Raw genomic sequence first — 21167 nt, 5'->3', positions numbered from 1 at the left:
GTAATATTTTTAATGTTTAATTTTAGAGTTGTAATATTTAGTTTTAGAGTTTCACCGAAGTTTGATTGACAGGCGGTCAGACAGTTATCATCAGAATTATACTTAAAAACAGTTAAGAGGAAGGTGAGCACAGTTTATTATTATTATGCTATTATTATTATTATCTCTAGCCTAAATGTATTTGCTTGTGCATAAAAACATTTAGATTTGTATCAACAGGTACATAAATATTTTGGCACAATATAGTCATACAAGCCGGAAGAGAATTAACATAGAGCCTATAGTTTCTCTTTCAATTCTCCCATGATTTTTAACATCACACTTAAACAACATATCCTGATATTCATTCATGCTGTAACTAGAAGAGATAATCGATCAGTTCACGTCCTGCTTGGACAGTAAAGAGTCACAAAACGGTGTGTCTATTTATTATTTGAATTTCTTAAACATTTTCAAAACTGTAAAAGGTTAGGTTATATAAAAATAAAACATTCATAAAGTATTTCATGATAAATATTAGCCTACTGAACTCTAATTTATAGTTAGGTATAAACGCAAATAATAATAATAATTCATTATTAATATCAGGCTAGTCTAGGCTACATATTTAGAAGACGCTTTTATCCTAAATGGGAACAAAGCAATTCGTCAAATTTCAGTCATAAATTAATATAAGATTATCACATAGCCTATAAACACAAGATTTTGACGCAAATCCAAGTGTTTGTGCGAAGTGTGGAGCGCGCTTGCTGCATGCCACGGAGGCGCGGGCGCGAACACTTTCCTATCAACAGTGGGAACAACTTAAAATAGCCTGTAATAGCTGTAAACTCACAATAACAAGAAAACATTGTGCTTTTGTAAAATAAAATAAAACAATCAGCCGCATAATCTCCGTGAACTGGAGCGTGTCTCAAAAATGAACTGAAACAGTGTATGGCCCTACTGCCTCACAGTCAGACTTGAGGAATATACTGTACATAGCTTGAAATGGCTACTTTTAAATGAACAAGTTCAAATCGAAAGTGTCTGATTATGTAATCCGTAAAGGTTAATTTCTATAAGGCGCATCCGCAGCGGAGATTGAGATATGTTTGCAGACACGGATTTAAAAAAAACAACAAAAAAAACACGTTAAACAATTAAAATGCCTCTTTATTTTTTCAGACACATTTATTATAATTAGCCTACTATTGCTGGTGCTTTGCAGCAAGATTTATGCGTGCGCTTGAGCTAGGCTATATGCATGCACCCAGTATTTAATTAATATAAACGTGCGATTAGTCGACTAATTGCTTAAATAAATTACTACTAGTTGACTACAAAAATCTTTAGTCTATATGGCAACTCTAATCAATACATTTATTTGACATTTTTTACTTATTATTTATTGGATAGTAATTATCCAGTTATTTACATTACATTAGTTCAGTTAACATAGCCTAATTAGTAAATGAACGAAAAAAAGAGATTAAATTAATATGCTAACCATGTATTTGTAGCATTGCTTGTTCTTACACGATAAAGACTGTTTTAAAGGTGACAATCCTTTATACGTGAAGATTATACTGTATCTTGAAGATTGTTGTATTGTATCTTCTGTTATAAAGATGAAGATTGACATTTCGTTAGTTAAAAATAATAAGCACATAATATTGTATATTACATAATATAACTTTTTTAAAGGGCCTCGTTTTTCCTGGACCCGCTACAATTGAGAATCACTTTAAGCATGCACGCTAAGACAATTTGAAGTATTCCACTTAATACACAATATACAATAATTAACAACGTACCGCTTGCTGTTCTAGTGAGGACGGGCCGAAAAAAATATTCCTCCAATTTATACCCACCCCACCACATACACCACAATTTTCTCTCTACACAACTTTAATAGTTGGGAATGCATTGGTGTACTATTTACTACATCTCACAATCAATAGTATATTGTTTATACAATTGTTATTTCCCTGTCAACTGGTGATATAACGGATTGCACTTTATGGACTTTTTATTGCACTTATATTGTAAGATTCTCTGATGTTATTTCGTTGTTATTTATAACAATGACAAAAAATAAAGAAAAAATAAAGAACAAACAATATTTACAAGACGCTTTTATCGAAAAAAGGAACAAAGCAATTCGTCATATGTCAGTCATAATACAGGTTAGACAATAATAATACAGGGTTTTATTTGATTATCACAAATAAACAAGATTTTGACTCATATCCAATGGTTTGTGCGGAGTGGAGCGCGCACTGCGTGGCACGGAGGCGCGGGCGCGAACACTTGTATTTTCCTATCAACAGTGGAAACAACTTAAAATGCTCATAATTTATGGTCATATAGAAAATAATAATACATAATTTGCAACTACTTTTATTTGAGTAAACTCACAATAACAAGAAAACGTTTTGATTTCGTAAAATAAAAGAAAACAATCAGGCGCGCTTTCATGATCTCCGTGAACTGGAGCGCATCTCATAAATGAACTGAAACAAAATAAAGCTTGAAATGTCCAATTTTAAACGAACTAATTTGAATCTAAAGCAAATACTGTTTATCTAAAGGCGCATCCGCTTTACAGCGGAGATGGAGATATGTTTGCAGCCGACACTGATTTAGAAAATACTAGTTTATTAATAAAAACAATTAAAATGCCTCGTTATTTTTTCAGACACATTTATTATCATTAGCCTATAAACCACCTATAAATCAGCTCTCTGTATGGTTCCAGAGATGGCTCTTCTCATTCAGCACTGCGGGAAAATAATTTGGCCTTAGAAAACCAGTAAAATCTAAAAAAAAAAAAATCCATATTAATTTGTGAATATTTTAAATGTTTAATAAAGGGGCAAAACGTCATAAACAAAAAGTCAAATAATAGTTTACAAACTATTTTTTTAAAAAGTTTACAGTCGTTTTTTTTTTTCACCACAGGTGACTTATATATAAAAAATAGTAGCCTATTTTTCAATTCTATTCTTAAATGATCTACAGAAACAGTGTTTGCGCGATCGAGTTGTCTGTTTTCTAGTTTACCAAAGTGCTGTAGCCTAGGCCTTTTAAAACTAAAACTATAAAAAATTAAAAACACAATAACAACCCTAACAATAAGCTATAAAAATGCAATAGCCTATTTGTTTCTTCATATTTCCATCTTTGTGGGGGCATTTGGCCCTCAAAATGTGGGTTAAACAACACACACACACACACACACACACACACACACACACACAAAATCCTATATATAAATCACAGACGCAGACGTCACGTTATAAGACAGGCGCAAGTGTCACGTTCATTGAGACGAGTGCATGTTGCACAGTCATATTAAAGAACCGATCGCAACCGCTGGCACACTGCACTGAGCCGTGTTGAGTAGAGTGTTAAATACGTGTTAAATACGTGTTAGAGAAAAAAATAATTAATAACTTCACTGCCACACGTGAATGACGCGTGACGTCTGACTCAACGCTTCACTGCCACGCGTGATTTACGTGACGTCAGCGTGACGTCTGCGTCACGTCTGCGTCTTAAAATGAATGGAATAAATAGCAGAAAAAAATAAATAAAAGAACCGATCGTATGGCGTTCCGATCGGTTCTTTTATATGACTTTGCAACATGCAAACGTCTCAATGAACGTCTCACTCAACGTCTTATTTTTTTTTTCTTTCTGCTATTTATTCCATTCCAAACGACTGTAAACTTTTTAAAAAAAATAGTTTGTAAACTATTATTTGACTTTTTGTTTATGACGTTTTGCCCCTTTATTAAACATTTAAAATATTCACAAATTAATATGGATTTTTTTTTTTTTAGATTTTACTGGTTTTCTAAGGCCAAATTATTTTCCCGCAGTGCTGAATGAGAAGAGCCATCTCTGGAACCATACAGAGAGCTGATTTATAGGTGGTTTATAGGCTAATGATAATAAATGTGTCTGAAAAAATAACGAGGCATTTTAATTGTTTTTATTAATAAACTAGTATTTTCTAAATCAGTGTCGGCTGCAAACATATCTCCATCTCCGCTGTAAAGCGGATGCGCCTTTAGATAAACAGTATTTGCTTTAGATTCAAATTAGTTCGTTTAAAATTGGACATTTCAAGCTTTATTTTGTTTCAGTTCATTTATGAGATGCGCTCCAGTTCACGGAGATCATGAAAGCGCGCCTGATTGTTTTCTTTTATTTTACGAAATCAAAACGTTTTCTTGTTATTGTGAGTTTACTCAAATAAAAGTAGTTGCAAATTATGTATTATTATTTTCTATATGACCATAAATTATGAGCATTTTAAGTTGTTTCCACTGTTGATAGGAAAATACAAGTGTTCGCGCCCGCGCCTCCGTGCCACGCAGTGCGCGCTCCACTCCGCACAAACCATTGGATATGAGTCAAAATCTTGTTTATTTGTGATAATCAAATAAAACCCTGTATTATTATTGTCTAACCTGTATTATGACTGACATATGACGAATTGCTTTGTTCCTTTTTTCGATAAAAGCGTCTTGTAAATATTGTTTGTTCTTTATTTTTTCTTTATTTTTTGTCATTGTTATAAATAACAACGAAATAACATCAGAGAATCTTACAATATAAGTGCAATAAAAAGTCCATAAAGTGCAATCCGTTATATCACCAGTTGACAGGGAAATAACAATTGTATAAACAATATACTATTGATTGTGAGATGTAGTAAATAGTACACCAATGCATTCCCAACTATTAAAGTTGTGTAGAGAGAAAATTGTGGTGTATGTGGTGGGGTGGGTATAAATTGGAGGAATATTTTTTTCGGCCCGTCCTCACTAGAACAGCAAGCGGTACGTTGTTAATTATTGTATATTGTGTATTAAGTGGAATACTTCAAATTGTCTTAGCGTGCATGCTTAAAGTGATTCTCAATTGTAGCGGGTCCAGGAAAAACGAGGCCCTTTAAAAAAGTTATATATATATATATATATATATATATATATATATATATATATATATATATATATATATATATATATATCTCTTCATTACCTAGGGATCAAATTAGGGTATACAAAATACAAAAAGTAGTCAAAACGCATAACAGAACTTTTTTTTTTTTTTTTTTTTTTACAATATTATGTGCTTATTATTTTTAACTAACGAAATGTCAATCTTCATCTTTATAACAGAAGATACAATACAACAATCTTCAAGATACAGTATAATCTTCACGTATAAAGGATTGTCACCTTTAAAACAGTCTTTATCGTGTAAGAACAAGCAATGCTACAAATACATGGTTAGCATATTAATTTAATCTCTTTTTTTCGTTCATTTACTAATTAGGCTATGTTAACTGAACTAATGTAATGTAAATAACTGGATAATTACTATCCAATAAATAATAAGTAAAAAATGTCAAATAAATGTATTGATTAGAGTTGCCATATAGACTAAAGATTTTTGTAGTCAACTAGTAGTAATTTATTTAAGCAATTAGTCGACTAATCGCACGTTTATATTAATTAAATACTGGGTGCATGCATATAGCCTAGCTCAAGCGCACGCATAAATCTTGCTGCAAAGCACCAGCAATAGTAGGCTAATTATAATAAATGTGTCTGAAAAAATAAAGAGGCATTTTAATTGTTTAACGTGTTTTTTTTGTTGTTTTTTTTAAATCCGTGTCTGCAAACATATCTCAATCTCCGCTGCGGATGCGCCTTATAGAAATTAACCTTTACGGATTACATAATCAGACACTTTCGATTTGAACTTGTTCATTTAAAAGTAGCCATTTCAAGCTATGTACAGTATATTCCTCAAGTCTGACTGTGAGGCAGTAGGGCCATACACTGTTTCAGTTCATTTTTGAGACACGCTCCAGTTCACGGAGATCATGCGGCTGATTGTTTTATTTTATTTTACAAAAGCACAATGTTTTCTTGTTATTGTGAGTTTACAGCTATTACAGGCTATTTTAAGTTGTTCCCACTGTTGATAGGAAAGTGTTCGCGCCCGCGCCTCCGTGGCATGCAGCAAGCGCGCTCCACACTTCGCACAAACACTTGGATTTGCGTCAAAATCTTGTGTTTATAGGCTATGTGATAATCTTATATTAATTTATGACTGAAATTTGACGAATTGCTTTGTTCCCATTTAGGATAAAAGCGTCTTCTAAATATGTAGCCTAGACTAGCCTGATATTAATAATGAATTATTATTATTATTTGCGTTTATACCTAACTATAAATTAGAGTTCAGTAGGCTAATATTTATCATGAAATACTTTATGAATGTTTTATTTTTATATAACCTAACCTTTTACAGTTTTGAAAATGTTTAAGAAATTCAAATAATAAATAGACACACCGTTTTGTGACTCTTTACTGTCCAAGCAGGACGTGAACTGATCGATTATCTCTTCTAGTTACAGCATGAATGAATATCAGGATATGTTGTTTAAGTGTGATGTTAAAAATCATGGGAGAATTGAAAGAGAAACTATAGGCTCTATGTTAATTCTCTTCCGGCTTGTATGACTATATTGTGCCAAAATATTTATGTACCTGTTGATACAAATCTAAATGTTTTTATGCACAAGCAAATACATTTAGGCTAGAGATAATAATAATAATAGCATAATAATAATAAACTGTGCTCACCTTCCTCTTAACTGTTTTTAAGTATAATTCTGATGATAACTGTCTGACCGCCTGTCAATCAAACTTCGGTGAAACTCTAAAACTAAATATTACAACTCTAAAATTAAACATTAAAAATATTACAAATTACAAATATTATTTATGTTAGTTTAATCAGCCCAAATGTTTACAACTACGTTATTTTGTGTTGGTCAAGAGACTCCTAGTGGTGAATAGTAGGCTACATACATGCTTTTTATGATTTCTTGATAAGTAGGCTATCTGTGGATATGTTGACAAGAAACAATGGCAAACAAATATTTTAACATGAACATTTGTGTAAATTCATATTTACTATTTGGAATAAAAGCTATACATAAGCAAGGTAAAATCACTTAATTGCTAATAAAATACAACTGAAGATCAGTGGGAAAAAATAATAAAGAATGAGTGTGTGGAATGTGCTGAAACCGCCCTTGCAGCAGACTATGGCAGACGCAGACGTCACGTTCGGCACACGAACCAGTGATGTGGCAGACGCAGACGATATGGCGCTCGCTTTGTGTCATTTCTTTCCTAACCTATGGCGTTCCGATCGGCTCTTTATTGTGACTTTGCTACATGCACTCGTCTCAATGAACGTCTCACTCAACGTCTTATTTTTTTTTTCTTTCTGCTATTTATTCCATTCATTTTAAGACGCAGACGTCACGCAGACGTCACGCTGACGTCACGTAAATCACGCGTGGCAGTGAAGCGTCCAGTCAGACGTCACGCGTCATTCACGTGTGGCAGTGAAGTAAAAAAAATTTTTTTTCTCTAACACGTATTTAACACGTATTTAACACTCTACTCAACACAGCTCAGTGCAGTGTGCCAGTGGATGCGATCGGTTCTTTAATATGACTGTGCAACATGCACTCGTCTCAATGAACGTGACACTTGCTTCTGTCTTATAACGTGACGTCTGCGTCTGTGATTTATATATTGGATATTGTGTTGTTTAACCCACATTTTGAGGGCCTGAGGGTGAAAAATAAAAACGACTGTAAACTTTTTTTAAAAATAGTTTGTAAACTATTATTTGACTTTTTGTTTATGACGTTTTGCCCCTTTATTAAACATTTAAAATATTCACAAATTAATATGGATTTTCTTTTTAGATTTTACTGGTTTTCTAAGGCCAAATTATTTTCCCGCAGGGCTGAATGAGAAGAGCCATCTCTGGAAACATACAGAGAGCTGATTTAGGCTATAGGTGGTTTATAGGCTAATGATAATAAATGTGTCTGAAAAAATAACGAGGCATTTTAATTGTTTTTATTAATAAACTAGTATTTTCTAATCAGTCGGCTGCAAACATATCTCCATCTCCGCTGTAAAGCGGGTGCGCCTTTTGATAGAAATGCACCGTTCATGCGGATTATCAGACAGTATTTGCTTTCGATTCAAATTTGTTCGTTTAAAATTGGACATTTCAAGCTTTATTTTGTTTCAGTTAATTTTTGAGATGCGCTCCAGTTCACGGAGATCATGAAAGCGCGCCTGATTGTTTTCTTTTATTTCACGAAATCAAAACGTTTTCTTGTTATTTTGAGTTTACTCAAATAAAAGTAGTTGCAAATTATGTATTATTATTTTCTATATGGCCATAAATTATGAGCATTTTAAGTTGTTTCCAACTTAATTGTTTATTCGTTTATTACTTAATTGACGATTTCCAACTTGTTTGTTGATAGGAAAATACAAGTGTTCGCGCCCGCGCCTCCGTCCCACGCAGTGCGCGCTCCACTCCGCACAAACCATTGGATATGCGTCAAAATCTTGTGTTGATTTGTGATAATCAAATAAAACCCTGTATTATTATTGTCTAACCTGTATTATGACTGACATATGACGAATTGCTTTGTTCCTTTTTTCGATAAAAGCGTCTTGTAAATATTGTTTGTTCTTTATTTTTTTTATTTTTTTTGTCATTGTTATAAATAACAACGAAATAACATCAGAGAATCTTACAATATAAGTGCAATAAAAACTCCTTAAAGTGAAATATCATATATCACCAGTCGACAGGGAAATAACAATTGTATAAACAATATACTATGGATTGTGAGATGTAGAAAATAGTACAGCAATCCATTCCCAACTATTAAAGTTGTGTAGAGAGAGAATTTTGGTGTATGTGGTGGGGTGGGTATAAATTGGAGGAATATTTTTTTCGGCCCGTCCTCACTAGAACAGCAAGCGGTACATTGTTAATTATTGTATATTGTGTATTAAGTGGAATTCTTCAAATTGTCTTAGCGTGCATGCTTAAAGTGATTCTCAATTGTAGCGGGTCCAGGAAAAACGAAGCCCTTTAAAAAAAGTTATATATATCTTCATTACCTAGAGATAAAATTAGGGTATACAAAATACAAAAAGTAGTCAAAACGCATAACAGAACATAACTTTTTTTTTTTTTTTTTTTTTACAATATTATGTGCTTATTATTTTTAATTAACGAAATGTCAATCTTCATCTTTATAACAGAAGATACAATACAACAATCTTCAAGATACAGTATAATCTTCACGTATATAGGATTGCCACCTTAAAAACAGTCCTTTTCGTGTAGGAACAAGCAATGCAGAAATACATGGTTAGCATATTAATTTAATCTCTTTTATTCGTTCTTTTACTAATTAGGCTATATATGTTAACTCAACTAATGTAATGTAAATAACTGGATAATTACTATCCAATAAATAATAAGTAAAAAATGTCAAATAAATGTATTGATTAGAGTTGCCATAGACTAAAATTTTTGTAGTCAACTAGTAGTAATTTATTTAAGCAATTAGTCGACTAATCGCACGTTTATATTAATTAAATACTGGTGCATGCATGGTAGGTTATAGCTCAAGCGCACGCATAAATCTTGCTGCAAAGCACCAGCAAAAGTAGGCTAATTATAATAAATGTGTCTGAAAAAATAAAGAGGCATTTTAATTGTTTAAAGTGTTTTTTTATTTTATTTTTTTATTCGTGTCTGCAAACATATCTCCTCCGCTGCGGATGCGCCTTAGAGAGAAAGACACTTTCGATTTGAACTTGTTCATTTAAAAGTAGCCATTTCAAGCTATGTATATTCCTCAAGTCTGACTGTGAGGCAGTAGGGCCTACACTGTTTCAGTTCATTTTTGAGACGCGCTCCAGTTCACGGAGATATGCGGCTGATTGTTTTATTTTATTTTACAAAAGCACAATGTTTTCTTGTTATTGTGAGTTTACAGCTATTACAGCCTATTTTAAGTTGCTCCCACTGTTGATAGGAAAGTGTTCGCTCCCGCGCCTCCGTGGCATGCAGCAAGCGCGCTCCACACTTCGCGCAAACACTGGATATGCGTCAAAATCTTGTGTTTATATGATAATCTTATATTATGACTGACATTTGACGAATTGCTTTGTTCCCATTTAGGATAAATATTCTTCTAAATATGTAGCCTAGACTAGCCTGATATTAATAATGAATTATTATTATTTGCGTTTTTACCTAACTGTAAATTAGTTCAGTAGGCTAATGTTTTTCATGAAATTATTTATGAATGTTTTATTTTTATATAACCTAGCCTAACCTTTTACAGTTTTGGAAATGTTTAAGAAATTCAAATAATAAATAGACACACCGTTTTATGATACTTTACTGTCCGAGCAGGACATGAACTGATCGATTATCTCTTTTAGTTACAGTGCATGAATGAATATCAGGATATGTTGACAAGAAACAATGGCAAACAAATATTTTAACATGAACATTTGGAATAAAAGCTATACATAAGCAAGGTAAAATCACTTAATTGCTAATAAAATACAACTGAAGATCAGTGGGAAAAAATAATAAAGAATGAGTGTGTGGAATGTGCTGGAAACCGCCCTTGCAGCAGACTATGGCAGACGCAGACGTCACGTTCGGCACACGAACGAGTGATGTGGCAGACGCAGACGAGACGTTCGGCAGACGCAGACGTCACGTCCGGCACACGAACGAGTGATGTGGCAGACGCAGACGAGACGTTCGGCAGACGCAGACGTCACGTTCGGCAGACGCAGACGTCACGTTCATTGAGACGAGTGCATGTTGCAAAGTCATATTAAAGAGCCGATCGGAACGCCATACTAACCAAGCTTAAAGACGTGTTAACGTGCGTGTGGAGAACGTCTACACGTCTGCACGTCTGCCCGTCTGCACGTCTGCCCGTCTTAACGTCTGCACGTCTGCCCGTCTGCACGTCTTAACGTCTGCCCGTCTGCACGTCTGAAGCAAAATGTGCCTTGGCTAATTTAAAAATAGCGCACGTACTTTTATGCAGCTACTTGTATGACGGATTAATAAATGACTAACTTACTAGCTGTATTTTTCTATGTACATTTCTGAAATGCATTTTCTGTAAAGCTGTTTTGAAACAATATTGTGAAAAGCGCTAGGCTACAGCTAAATTTGAATTGAATAGACTTGTCTTATTTGAGACACTGTTCGAACAGTGTGGGCTAGAAGACTTGATCATTTAGCTATTAAAGCTATTATTAAATTAGATGAAGTAATTTTCAGCAGAGAAAATCACATTAATAGCTATTTAACATAGGCCTAGCTTTTAACATCCTCGAAGAATATTAAGAAAATACTATTTAGGTTTGGATACATAAAAAAACGAATCTCAACAGTAAAAAGCTTTGAATGTAGGCCTATTTTGCAATATCAATTATGCACGAGCATGTGGGAATATGAAATAGGCTATAGGCTACAATAATAATAATAATAAAGCTCTATAGTAGAGTGGATGCATTACTTAATTATATTCTTAAATTCTATGTTATAAAAAAATCGTTCTATGAACTTCTAGCAAGCTCATTTAAACCGAGTTGTAAATGCCGAAATGAACGGAGGCTAAATAAATATTAAACTACTAAATATCAAAATAAAATTGCCGGTAGATGGCGCCAAGGCCCTGTTCTATTGAGATTACTGGTTGATGTTCAACCTATTCTTTCAAAAATACAAATATATATTTTAACACCCACACAACTACTCCTTTTAGACAAATGTTCTGCTGTGGCGCTGTTTGGAACTGTATTTTTATTGACTTTTGTGTGAAATGCCAGTCATTAATATATTGTTTATTTACAGGCATTCTGGTTTTCTAAAAACTGCTCATTACAGAAACATTCAAACAAATATTTACAAATTTGTGTTTTACTTGGTATTTTTTTATATTCTTGGCATGTTGGCAATTCATTTTCATTATATATATATATATATATATATATATATATATATATATATATATATATATATATATATATTTCATTATATTTCTGTTACTCAGATGTGAAACATTATATGAATTTAAAGTGGCTGCGTTATAAATAGAAATATGGGTATAGCCTAATGTATGTGCTGTTGTTGGTTCCCATGACATGCTACATTTTAACATTTTAATGACAGTGTCTTGGCTATAAATTTTGCATTTCACTAATGAAGGGGAATGTAAAGCATTAAATCAACCAGGTCTCTGAAATAGCTCAGAGGTGCATGAAGCTTCATTTGACAAGCATATATAGACAGAGCACATCTCAGTGTCACACATTTAGATAATGGAAGAACAACACAGAAACAAACAGGGTCAACAGTCTGGAAGAAGAGGAGTAATGATGTGTGGTGGAAGAAGGGTACGGAGGCAAAACAGTGGAAGAGGTCAAGATTGTGGACATGTTTCTAATGAAATAAGGACACTATTGCAGACAATGTTATCAATCATGACCTTACAATGACTGAGGGTCAAAAGGTAAAGCCGAATGTTGAGAGAACAACAGTGTCTTCAATCATTCAAACGTTTGTACACAGAACAGGTGTGTAATCAGACATTATTTTCAGTACTGTAATACTGTAATACGTACTCCACTTGCATTTTACATACAGTAGGCTAATACAGTAAATATACTTTATAGAGAATGTAACACACAAACACACACACACACATAGTGTGTGTGTGTACCAGAGTTTCCGCTAGAAAACAAGTGACCGGCAGAGGTTTCGTTTTCCGGACATTTTGATGATATGCTGGTCAACTTAATTAGTAAAGTTGAGGAAAACTGGAGGCAGGCTATGTAACTTAAAAAATTACATAATCAGGCCGAATGCAACATGTTTATTAGCCTAACTTTCAAATAGAAGAAAAAAAAAAAAAAAAATTCTACTATGGTTCGTTTCTTCATTCGGATCTATTTGCGATCCATTCCATTCTAAACAAACAACGCAGTTGATATGCTTCGTCCTTGTTTCCAATAAATGCACGCATAATTATCAGCGAAACTTGATCAATGTTGCAGATATGTTTTGCTATGCATGCACAAACAAATGCCTTTCAACTTATGTGTGCAAAATTCAGAATAAAATGAATGTGCAGCAATTTGTACAAATAGAGAGTCTAGGTATACTATAAGTGTTGTAGCCATTAAGCTCATTTAGTTTAATATTTGTTAAAATATTTTAATGTTATTTTTTTATTTATGTTGATTATGAAAAGTGAACAGCACAAGTAAGATAGGATGCGCAATATCGAGAGACATGGAGCGGGTCAGACATGATTTTGACCACTTAATTAAGTTTTGTTTTGTAGAAAGACTTTTCTGAAGTGAATTTCGTTTTGTATAAATTGTATCTTAATTTTAATAATTTTTTTTATCAACCGATTGCCTGGAAATATAGCAGACGATATAGGCCTAATCATGCAGGCGCCCGCGCGGTCACTTGCATTGCTCGTGAACTGGAGCGCATCTCATCCTAATTTAACGAAACTCAGCATAGGCCTCACAGACATGAAATAAATCTTAAGAAAGCTTGAAATGTCTTTTTAACAATTTAAAACTAAAAGAAATATAGGCTACGCTCTGATTAATGTAATCCATGATGTGCATTTCTCTCTATAGGCGCGTTCACTATGGAGATGGATCGTCAACTTCATCTTTACAGCTGTTGTTGCTGTTAATAAACTAAAAATAATAGGCCTATAATTTTATTAAACAATAAATTAAATGAAATTGTAATTGTATTAAAAAAGTAACAAAAAAATCCTGTTTAATTTTTTTATATTTTTTTTATTTTTTTTTTTACCTATGCTAATTACGCATTAAATTCAGGTTGGCTACTGAGTCGCTGTCCTCAGTGCCCAGAAAAGCGCTGAAACGGAGATGAAGGGGAAACCGTTCTTATTTATTTGTTGGCTTATTTTAACTGGCCCATCCAGTTTTCTGGAGGCCCACCTAATCAAAATCCTGGCGCCGCTAGTGCTTCAGCGGTCTGATATCAAGAAATAACAGACCGCATTCCACATTGGAGTTCAACCAAGCCATGTAATAATGTTTAATAACTTTAAAACGGTAGAGCCTGTTCCTTTATAACATAGCCAAAGGTCGGTGTATTTTTGCTTTATACATTTTAGGCTTATTCTCAAATTCAGATTGTGTTAGGGGGCGGGATTATTAGGCAATTTTAATCGGACAATTTGACCGGAGAGATTTAATTTTGTCGGACATTTCAACGGAATTACAACGGAAACCCTTGTGTACATATGTATGTCATTGTGATATAAAGAATATAAATATAAATCGTAGCTATATAGTTTAAATCTGAAAATACTGAACACAAAATACTGAGCATATTGTATAACATGTACTTCATTAACTGCAAAATTGTTAAGTGAATGCTTTTTACTGTAATTTTTATTTATGTAACAAACTTTATTTCCCAGGATTTAAAGATTTAGTGTAGCATTTATGATTATTGTGTGTGCTTAAGAGCAGAGTAAAGGTATGGGTATTTCATGTGCTAGACAGGAATAGGACCAGCATGCAGACAATACCATAGAATAAAGCAGTCATACTCTGACTATTTAAGTCTATTATTCTGTTATTAAAAAATGCTACAAATGACATTACAAACTCTTCGTTTTGACATAAAAATCCATTTAAAAAAAATCATTCAGTCATACATTTTACTTAATATTTATCTTGTGGAATAACTTCCAAAGATGCATGCAGAACCCATACAAATCTGTAAGACATTTAAAGCACTGAAAATATTTTACAAAAGCAAATGTATACTATAGCGAACATTGCTCCTTTCAGAAATTGTTAATGCATTGAGCCCTTAATGTACAGGAATAAATGACCCAAGACTTACTGAAACTTCTTACAAGTATATCAAGGAGTGGACATGGCAAATGAGCAGATAAGTGTCCCTCTGCTGCCACCTACTGACTTTAGTGGTCATTTACTGTCCTTTTTGTTTTAAGTGTTTGTTTTTCCTGCAGGTGAAAACAAGATGCATTAAGCCTTTTACTTTATTTATCAGGGCTGTCAATTGTTTTGCCTGAGTTGGGTGATATATTTGTATGCTCTTAACATAGTAGCAAAAAAATTTGCAGTATGACTAGGTTACATTTAATAGAGTGCTAGGCTTTATAAAAACTGTAGTGTAGCTCTATTAAATAGTATATTTATGTTAAACTATTTTAAATTGAATGATTAATGACCTGTTCAGAATAAGTATAGCAGTAACCAGCAATCAGAAGTATGATAATTAATTTTAGTTTAAAATCCAATACGTTTTAAAGTGGTTTCAGATGGTTAATTAATATCCTACTAAATGCAGCATCTATGAATGAACTTGAGGCATGCAGACTGGCTGCTGCAGGGCTTTAACAAATCTTAAACAAACAAATATATGACCCACTTTTTCTGAATTTTACTAGCCCATTTTATTTGTCTCTCATCGTATACATGACAATATACTTTTATCTATCATTGGGATACAAAATGCATACTTAACAGACATTCATCATTATATAAATAAATAAATCCAATGTAGCCCTAAGTAAACTGCCAAAATAAGATTATCTATAATGTCTATAACAGTAGCCTAAATGTAGCCTATGAGAAAATAAGGAAAATAAGGCGGGCAGACGTGCAGACGTTAAGACGTGCAGACGGGCAGACGTTCAGACGTGCAGACGGGCAGACGTTAAGACGGGCAGACGTGTAGACGTAATCCACACGTTAAATTCTAACGTGACGCCGCCGTCACGTCTGTAAAGATCAACAGCTACACGTTATTGACGTGTCTACGTGACGTGATATTTGCGTGTACGTCTCCATATAAAACAAATGGAGACGTACACGCACGTATACACGTGTGTTATCTGTCGTGCTTGTCAGTCTCGTCGCCGAACGGAACATTTCGAGCGCCATAGACGAGACGTTCGGCAGACGCAGACGTCACGTTCGGCACACGAACGAGTGATGTGGCAGACGCAGACGAGACGTTCGGCAGACGCAGACGTCACGTTCGGCAGACGCAGACGTCACGTTCATTGAGACGAGTGCATGTAGCAAAGTCATAATAAAGAGCCGATCGGAACGCCATACTCATGAATTGCTCTCGCGGTACTTTGATGGCATACGTCACAGTCAAGTGGCGTCGGCGCTGTATCAAGTCGGACAAAATTTCTAACCGGCATGCACTGCTTTAAGTCAGCCGCCGATCGGTCTGCGCAGAGCTGCATGAAGTCGAACAAGCCTAAAAGCACGATGGGAAACGACTTGCTGACGGCACAGCTTAACGCTCATTGGTTTAAACAACTGTGATGTATTGTTCTCTTTTAAAATGTTTGATTTTAAAACTCTAATATCATGTTTTATGTGTATATGTTATGTGTGAATATTCCCAAACTATCTGACTATCTCTTTGGGTTATGCAATTTAATTTTTTTATAAATAAATAAATAAAAACACATACGTCTGTATTAAAGAAAAATATTATTCATTCTCATTTTCATGTATTCATGTTCATTTTATTTTTTTTATATAAAAGCAACAGAACTTGAATTACATCCTGTTTATTAGCAACACGTGCACGAGCGTGAATCCCGCGATATCCATCTTTGATCTCGTGTCAGATCCTCTGCGAGAAGAGAGAACTGTCCGGCTTGCCTGCGCTTTTTTCACTCCCCTCACTGCAGCCGCCTACTCTCGCATACATGAGGCAAGGCGCATCTCAAACAAGCCTAGTTTCAACCGTGGAAAGACGTCAGTTACCGGCGTCACGTCACATTTAGGCCCTACCTCAGCAAAAAAACATCCAGTGACCATAAACTCGTTAGTCAGCTAGAAAAATTAACTGGAGAGAGAAGCATTTTGCTAAATATATGCACCATATTACATATTCATTATAATTTTTAATGTTCTTCAATATTTAATGCATGTTTGAATAAATCTGGCAAGTTTTCTTTTTTTTTTATAATGACAGCCACCATTTAAATATTTATATTTCATATAACTTTATTATTATAATAAATTAAATTTTAAATTAAATATTAAATAAAAGTGTAATTTAAGTGTTTGTATACAAATCAGTTAATTTTTACCTTCAATATTATATTTGGCTAATGAACTGACTCCCATAGTTTACAGCAGGGTCCTTCGGGTCCAAATGGACCCGAAGCGTTTAAATAAAAAAATGTAAAAAATCATAGCTTCATCGGAATGGTCCGAAATTTGGTGACTTTGTTGGTACATGGTATATGAACACCCAAAAAAATTGGGGACAGGATTTGAATAGTCTAAGCGGTTGTAAAAAAAATAGTCACACTCAGGACCTTCGGGTCCAAATGGACCCGCCATAGGAAATGAATGGGAAATTGGCAAAAATGTGACAATACAGAGTTTTTTTTTGCGTACAATCTACAAATCAGCCACGATCCAGAAAAAAAGCACACAACAGTGAAGGGGTGAATCTATAAAACATCAAGAGTGCAAAACAGACACATCCACACACACACACACACACACACAAACACACTTTTATACACATACACACTAATAAATTCAGATTACAAAAATCTGTTTTGAATTTTTAAAAATCACAGCTTCATCGGAATGCTATGAAACTAGGTGACTTTTATGGTATTAGGTATGTGAACACACAAAAAATATTGAGGTCATGATCCAAGCATGCTAAGTGGTCGTCACACTTCTGCTCTTTGGTCAAAAATGACCCCCATAGAAAATGAATGGGAAATTGTCAAAAATATGAAAACACAGAGTTTTTTTTGTGCATACAATCTACAAATCAGCCAGGATGCAGAAAAAAAGGACTCAACAGTGAAGGGGTGAATCTCTAAAACATCAAGAGTGCAAAACAGACACATCCACACACACACACAAACACACTTTTATACACATACACACTAATAAATTCAGATTACAAAAATCTGTTTTGAATTTTTAAAAATCACAGCTTCATCGGAATGCTATGAAACTAGGTGACTTTTATGGTATTAGGTATGTGAACACACAAAAAATATTGAGGTCATGATCCAAGCATGCTAAGTGGTCATCAAACTTCTGCTCTTTGGTCAAAAATGACCCCCATAGAAAATTAATGGGAAATTGCCAAAAATATGAAAACACAGAGTTTTTTGGTGCATACAATCTACAAATCAGCCAGGATGAAGAAAAAAGGACTCAACAGTGAAGGGGTGAATCTCTTAAACATCAAGAGTGCAAAACAGACTAAATCTGTTCAGGCAAAAATCACTAGAATTCGCAAGCCTTTCTACAGAGAGCTGTATATCCACTAGTGGTAAAAATGTGCTATTGCGTGATAAAAATGCTCAGTGTGTCCACCAGTTGGCGCCCATCTCATTTCAAAAATTGCTTTCATGAGGCCTAGGCTTGACTCTAAAATGAAATACAGCTTTAATAAAAATAAAATAAAAATGATATATATATAAAAAAATTCTATTATATTCAATGGGAAAAATGGGTCATAATTATTGCATAAATATTAATTATAAATCATAAAATTATCTCAAAACACCAAAAAAGAAAAGAAAAAATATTATAAAAAACAAGTAAAAAAAAAAATATTATGATTTTTTTTTCTATATATTAATCCCGCCCTTCGGGTCCATTTGGACCCGAAGGTCCCAAGTGTGACTGTTACACGAAGGACCCCAGAGGGTTAAGAGATTTGTTTTCCTTGGGAAAATGTTCCATGTATTGTACCTGATATCCAAAATAATCAATACTGAATCGAATTGAATTGAATCGGAATCTAAATGGAATCGAATTGCAAGCTTGTGAATCGAATCGAATTGAATTGTGAAATTTGTGTCAATACCTAGCCCTAATAATAATGTTGACCAATAGCAATATACAGTGGTGTCCAAAAGCGATGTCCGGAGGTGACCCTACAAGCTCAATTAAACCATCAACATAAAATGAAAATATTTTATATTTTTAAATATATTTTAAAAATGAGGGAAGAACAAAACACTACAAAATTGGCAAAAAACATTATTGACTCTAAGCACAACTATGGAATATGCGTACAAAATAACACATTTTTAATAATATTTGAATAAAGGGTGAAGAAGACGGCAAATGTCCTATAGGCCGGAAATCACTTTTGGCCACCAGGTATTTAGGCAGTGTTTAAGGCTACTGTTGTACATATGCATGCTTTATAAGACATTTTTTAGTAGTTAATGCAATTTAATGGGAGTTGACTTTAATGTAGTAAAGGTCACAACCATAATAACAAATGACAATAGTTTTGAAAAAGCACAATTATATGTCAAGATGAGGGTGAACTTGATGTTCATCTTCCATATGCTGGTTCACAAAATTAGTTGTTAGTGGATTTTCAGAAAGTGTAACATTCTCAGTTCACAATCCACTGCAAATTCACATTCAGGGTCTATAGCTCAACTCTTAATTCTTTACATATGTTCTTGTTGATTACTTAGTTTTACTTTAAAATTATTATATTACTGAAGAGAAATTGTTTATGAAAGCCATTTCCATTTTTTATCAATATTTTTTTAATAAGTTGTCATGGAAATTGTCTTGGTTTGTGTGTAACAGATTCCTAATCACTGCTCCGAGTGTCTTTCATGTTGGTGTGAAAGAACCCATATGGATTCAGGTGGGGGAGGCATTGCTTGGAAAACCTGTATCCTGTCGGTTAGAAACAGAGATGCGTATTCCCATGTCCACACAGGAGACCAAAACAATCAGCAAAAAAGGACAGTTCGAGGCAGTCAAGCTTGAGGTAAAGAAATAAATATCTAAATGAATAGATTTGAATGTAAAGACTAATACCAAAAGTTTATTTTAGCAGGTTATGGTTAAGTATACATAATTAGTTAGATATGTAACTGTTAAAATTATGGAATAAAATGTACAACAAAAATAATCATAAAAGCATCAACACACAGTTCTGTCATTTAAAAAAAAGTTGCTGTGTTTGAGACTCATTTCTTTGTATTTCCTCCTCAAGATATTTGCAGATGAAGTTTCAAACCTGAAATCGATCAGTGGAGAGCCTCCTTATCTCAACCTGGCATGTGAAGTTGATGGTCAGAAACGGCAGACTCGCGTCCTGGTCTCCAAACACAGAGGCTACATCTTTATTCAGACTGACCAACCCATTTACAACCCAACACAGAAAGGTACAATAAACACATTGTTTGCCTTACTAATGAGCCAAAAGTCAGAAAAGTCAAATATAACTGTACCAAAATGGCAACTAAGATTCAGTTGCCAAAGTCTAAATATGCAAGAATTATAAACAAAAGCTGATTTTGGTAACAAAGAAGATCTTACAAATGTGTATGAAAAAAAAAAAAAAATTGTATCCACCTTATGAATATCAGAATGAGACTTTTTGTGAAAGACTTCTGGTATTTAACTTATTTAGAGGCACAATATGTAAGATTTTTGGATTCAAATATCCAAAAACCACTAAAACAATGTTAAATATTGTGTTGACTTGAAGAAGAGTGTACCTTCTCCCAAACAGAGAACCACTTTTCTGAGAGGTAGTTTGGGTTTCGACGACGACAGGCATGTCTGTCTCCTGCATGTGTGGATTCGATCCTAACCACAGAGACAAGAAAGCTAGACCAGGAGCTTTCAGTTTTAGAAATTCAAAGGCTGTTAGGTCTCATGGCGGCAGCAGTCAACATTATTGCATTGGGTCCACTGCACATTTTGTTTTGGACCTTTCATTCCTTTGCCACATGAGATGCAGGAGCAAGAAAGCCTCCAACTGTTAGGTCCGGTCCGTGCCTTGAGAATCTATGTCAACCGCTCAGGCTAGTGGCGTAGATCCTATCAACTCCTGTTATGCTTTGGTGGTCGCAATATGCGGCAGATTGTTCCTTTCCTCACACATTCATCAGGTTCTACAGTTTAGACGCAGATTCAACCCCAGGATCTCAAGTGCTTAAGGGTTGGCCCAAGTCCAGTGTGCGCTAAACAATCATCTGTGCTTATACACAGCCTTGTGGACTAGCTCTGTCACTTTCAGCACGGTGACATTGGTATTGAAGTTCGCGTCAACGCCATGACACAATGTTGAAGTTCCACTTTGAAGGAGAATGTCTCAGGTTACGTATAATGCAGCCTGGTTCCCCGAGAAGGGAACGAGTCACT

General features: G+C 34.3%; 1 protein-coding gene across 1 annotated transcript in view; it reads left to right on the top strand.

Moving 5' to 3' along the window:
* The window catches only part of c4b (complement C4B (Chido/Rodgers blood group)), a 68446-nt gene that overhangs the window by 1795 nt on the left and 45484 nt on the right, over positions 1–21167 (top strand). The window contains exons 2-3 of the mRNA XM_084088708.1: positions 19596–19782; positions 20011–20182. Of these exons, the coding sequence (XP_083944834.1) occupies positions 19596–19782; positions 20011–20182 (359 nt within the window). The remainder of the gene's footprint in view (positions 1–19595; positions 19783–20010; positions 20183–21167) is intronic.

Source organism: Abramis brama (assembly GCF_963993115.1).
Source record: "Abramis brama genome assembly, chromosome: 17".
NCBI classification, from domain to species: domain Eukaryota; kingdom Metazoa; phylum Chordata; class Actinopteri; order Cypriniformes; family Leuciscidae; genus Abramis; species Abramis brama.
Note: the sequence above shows the minus strand (reverse complement) of the source record. Positions and strands in the feature narration are given on the sequence as shown.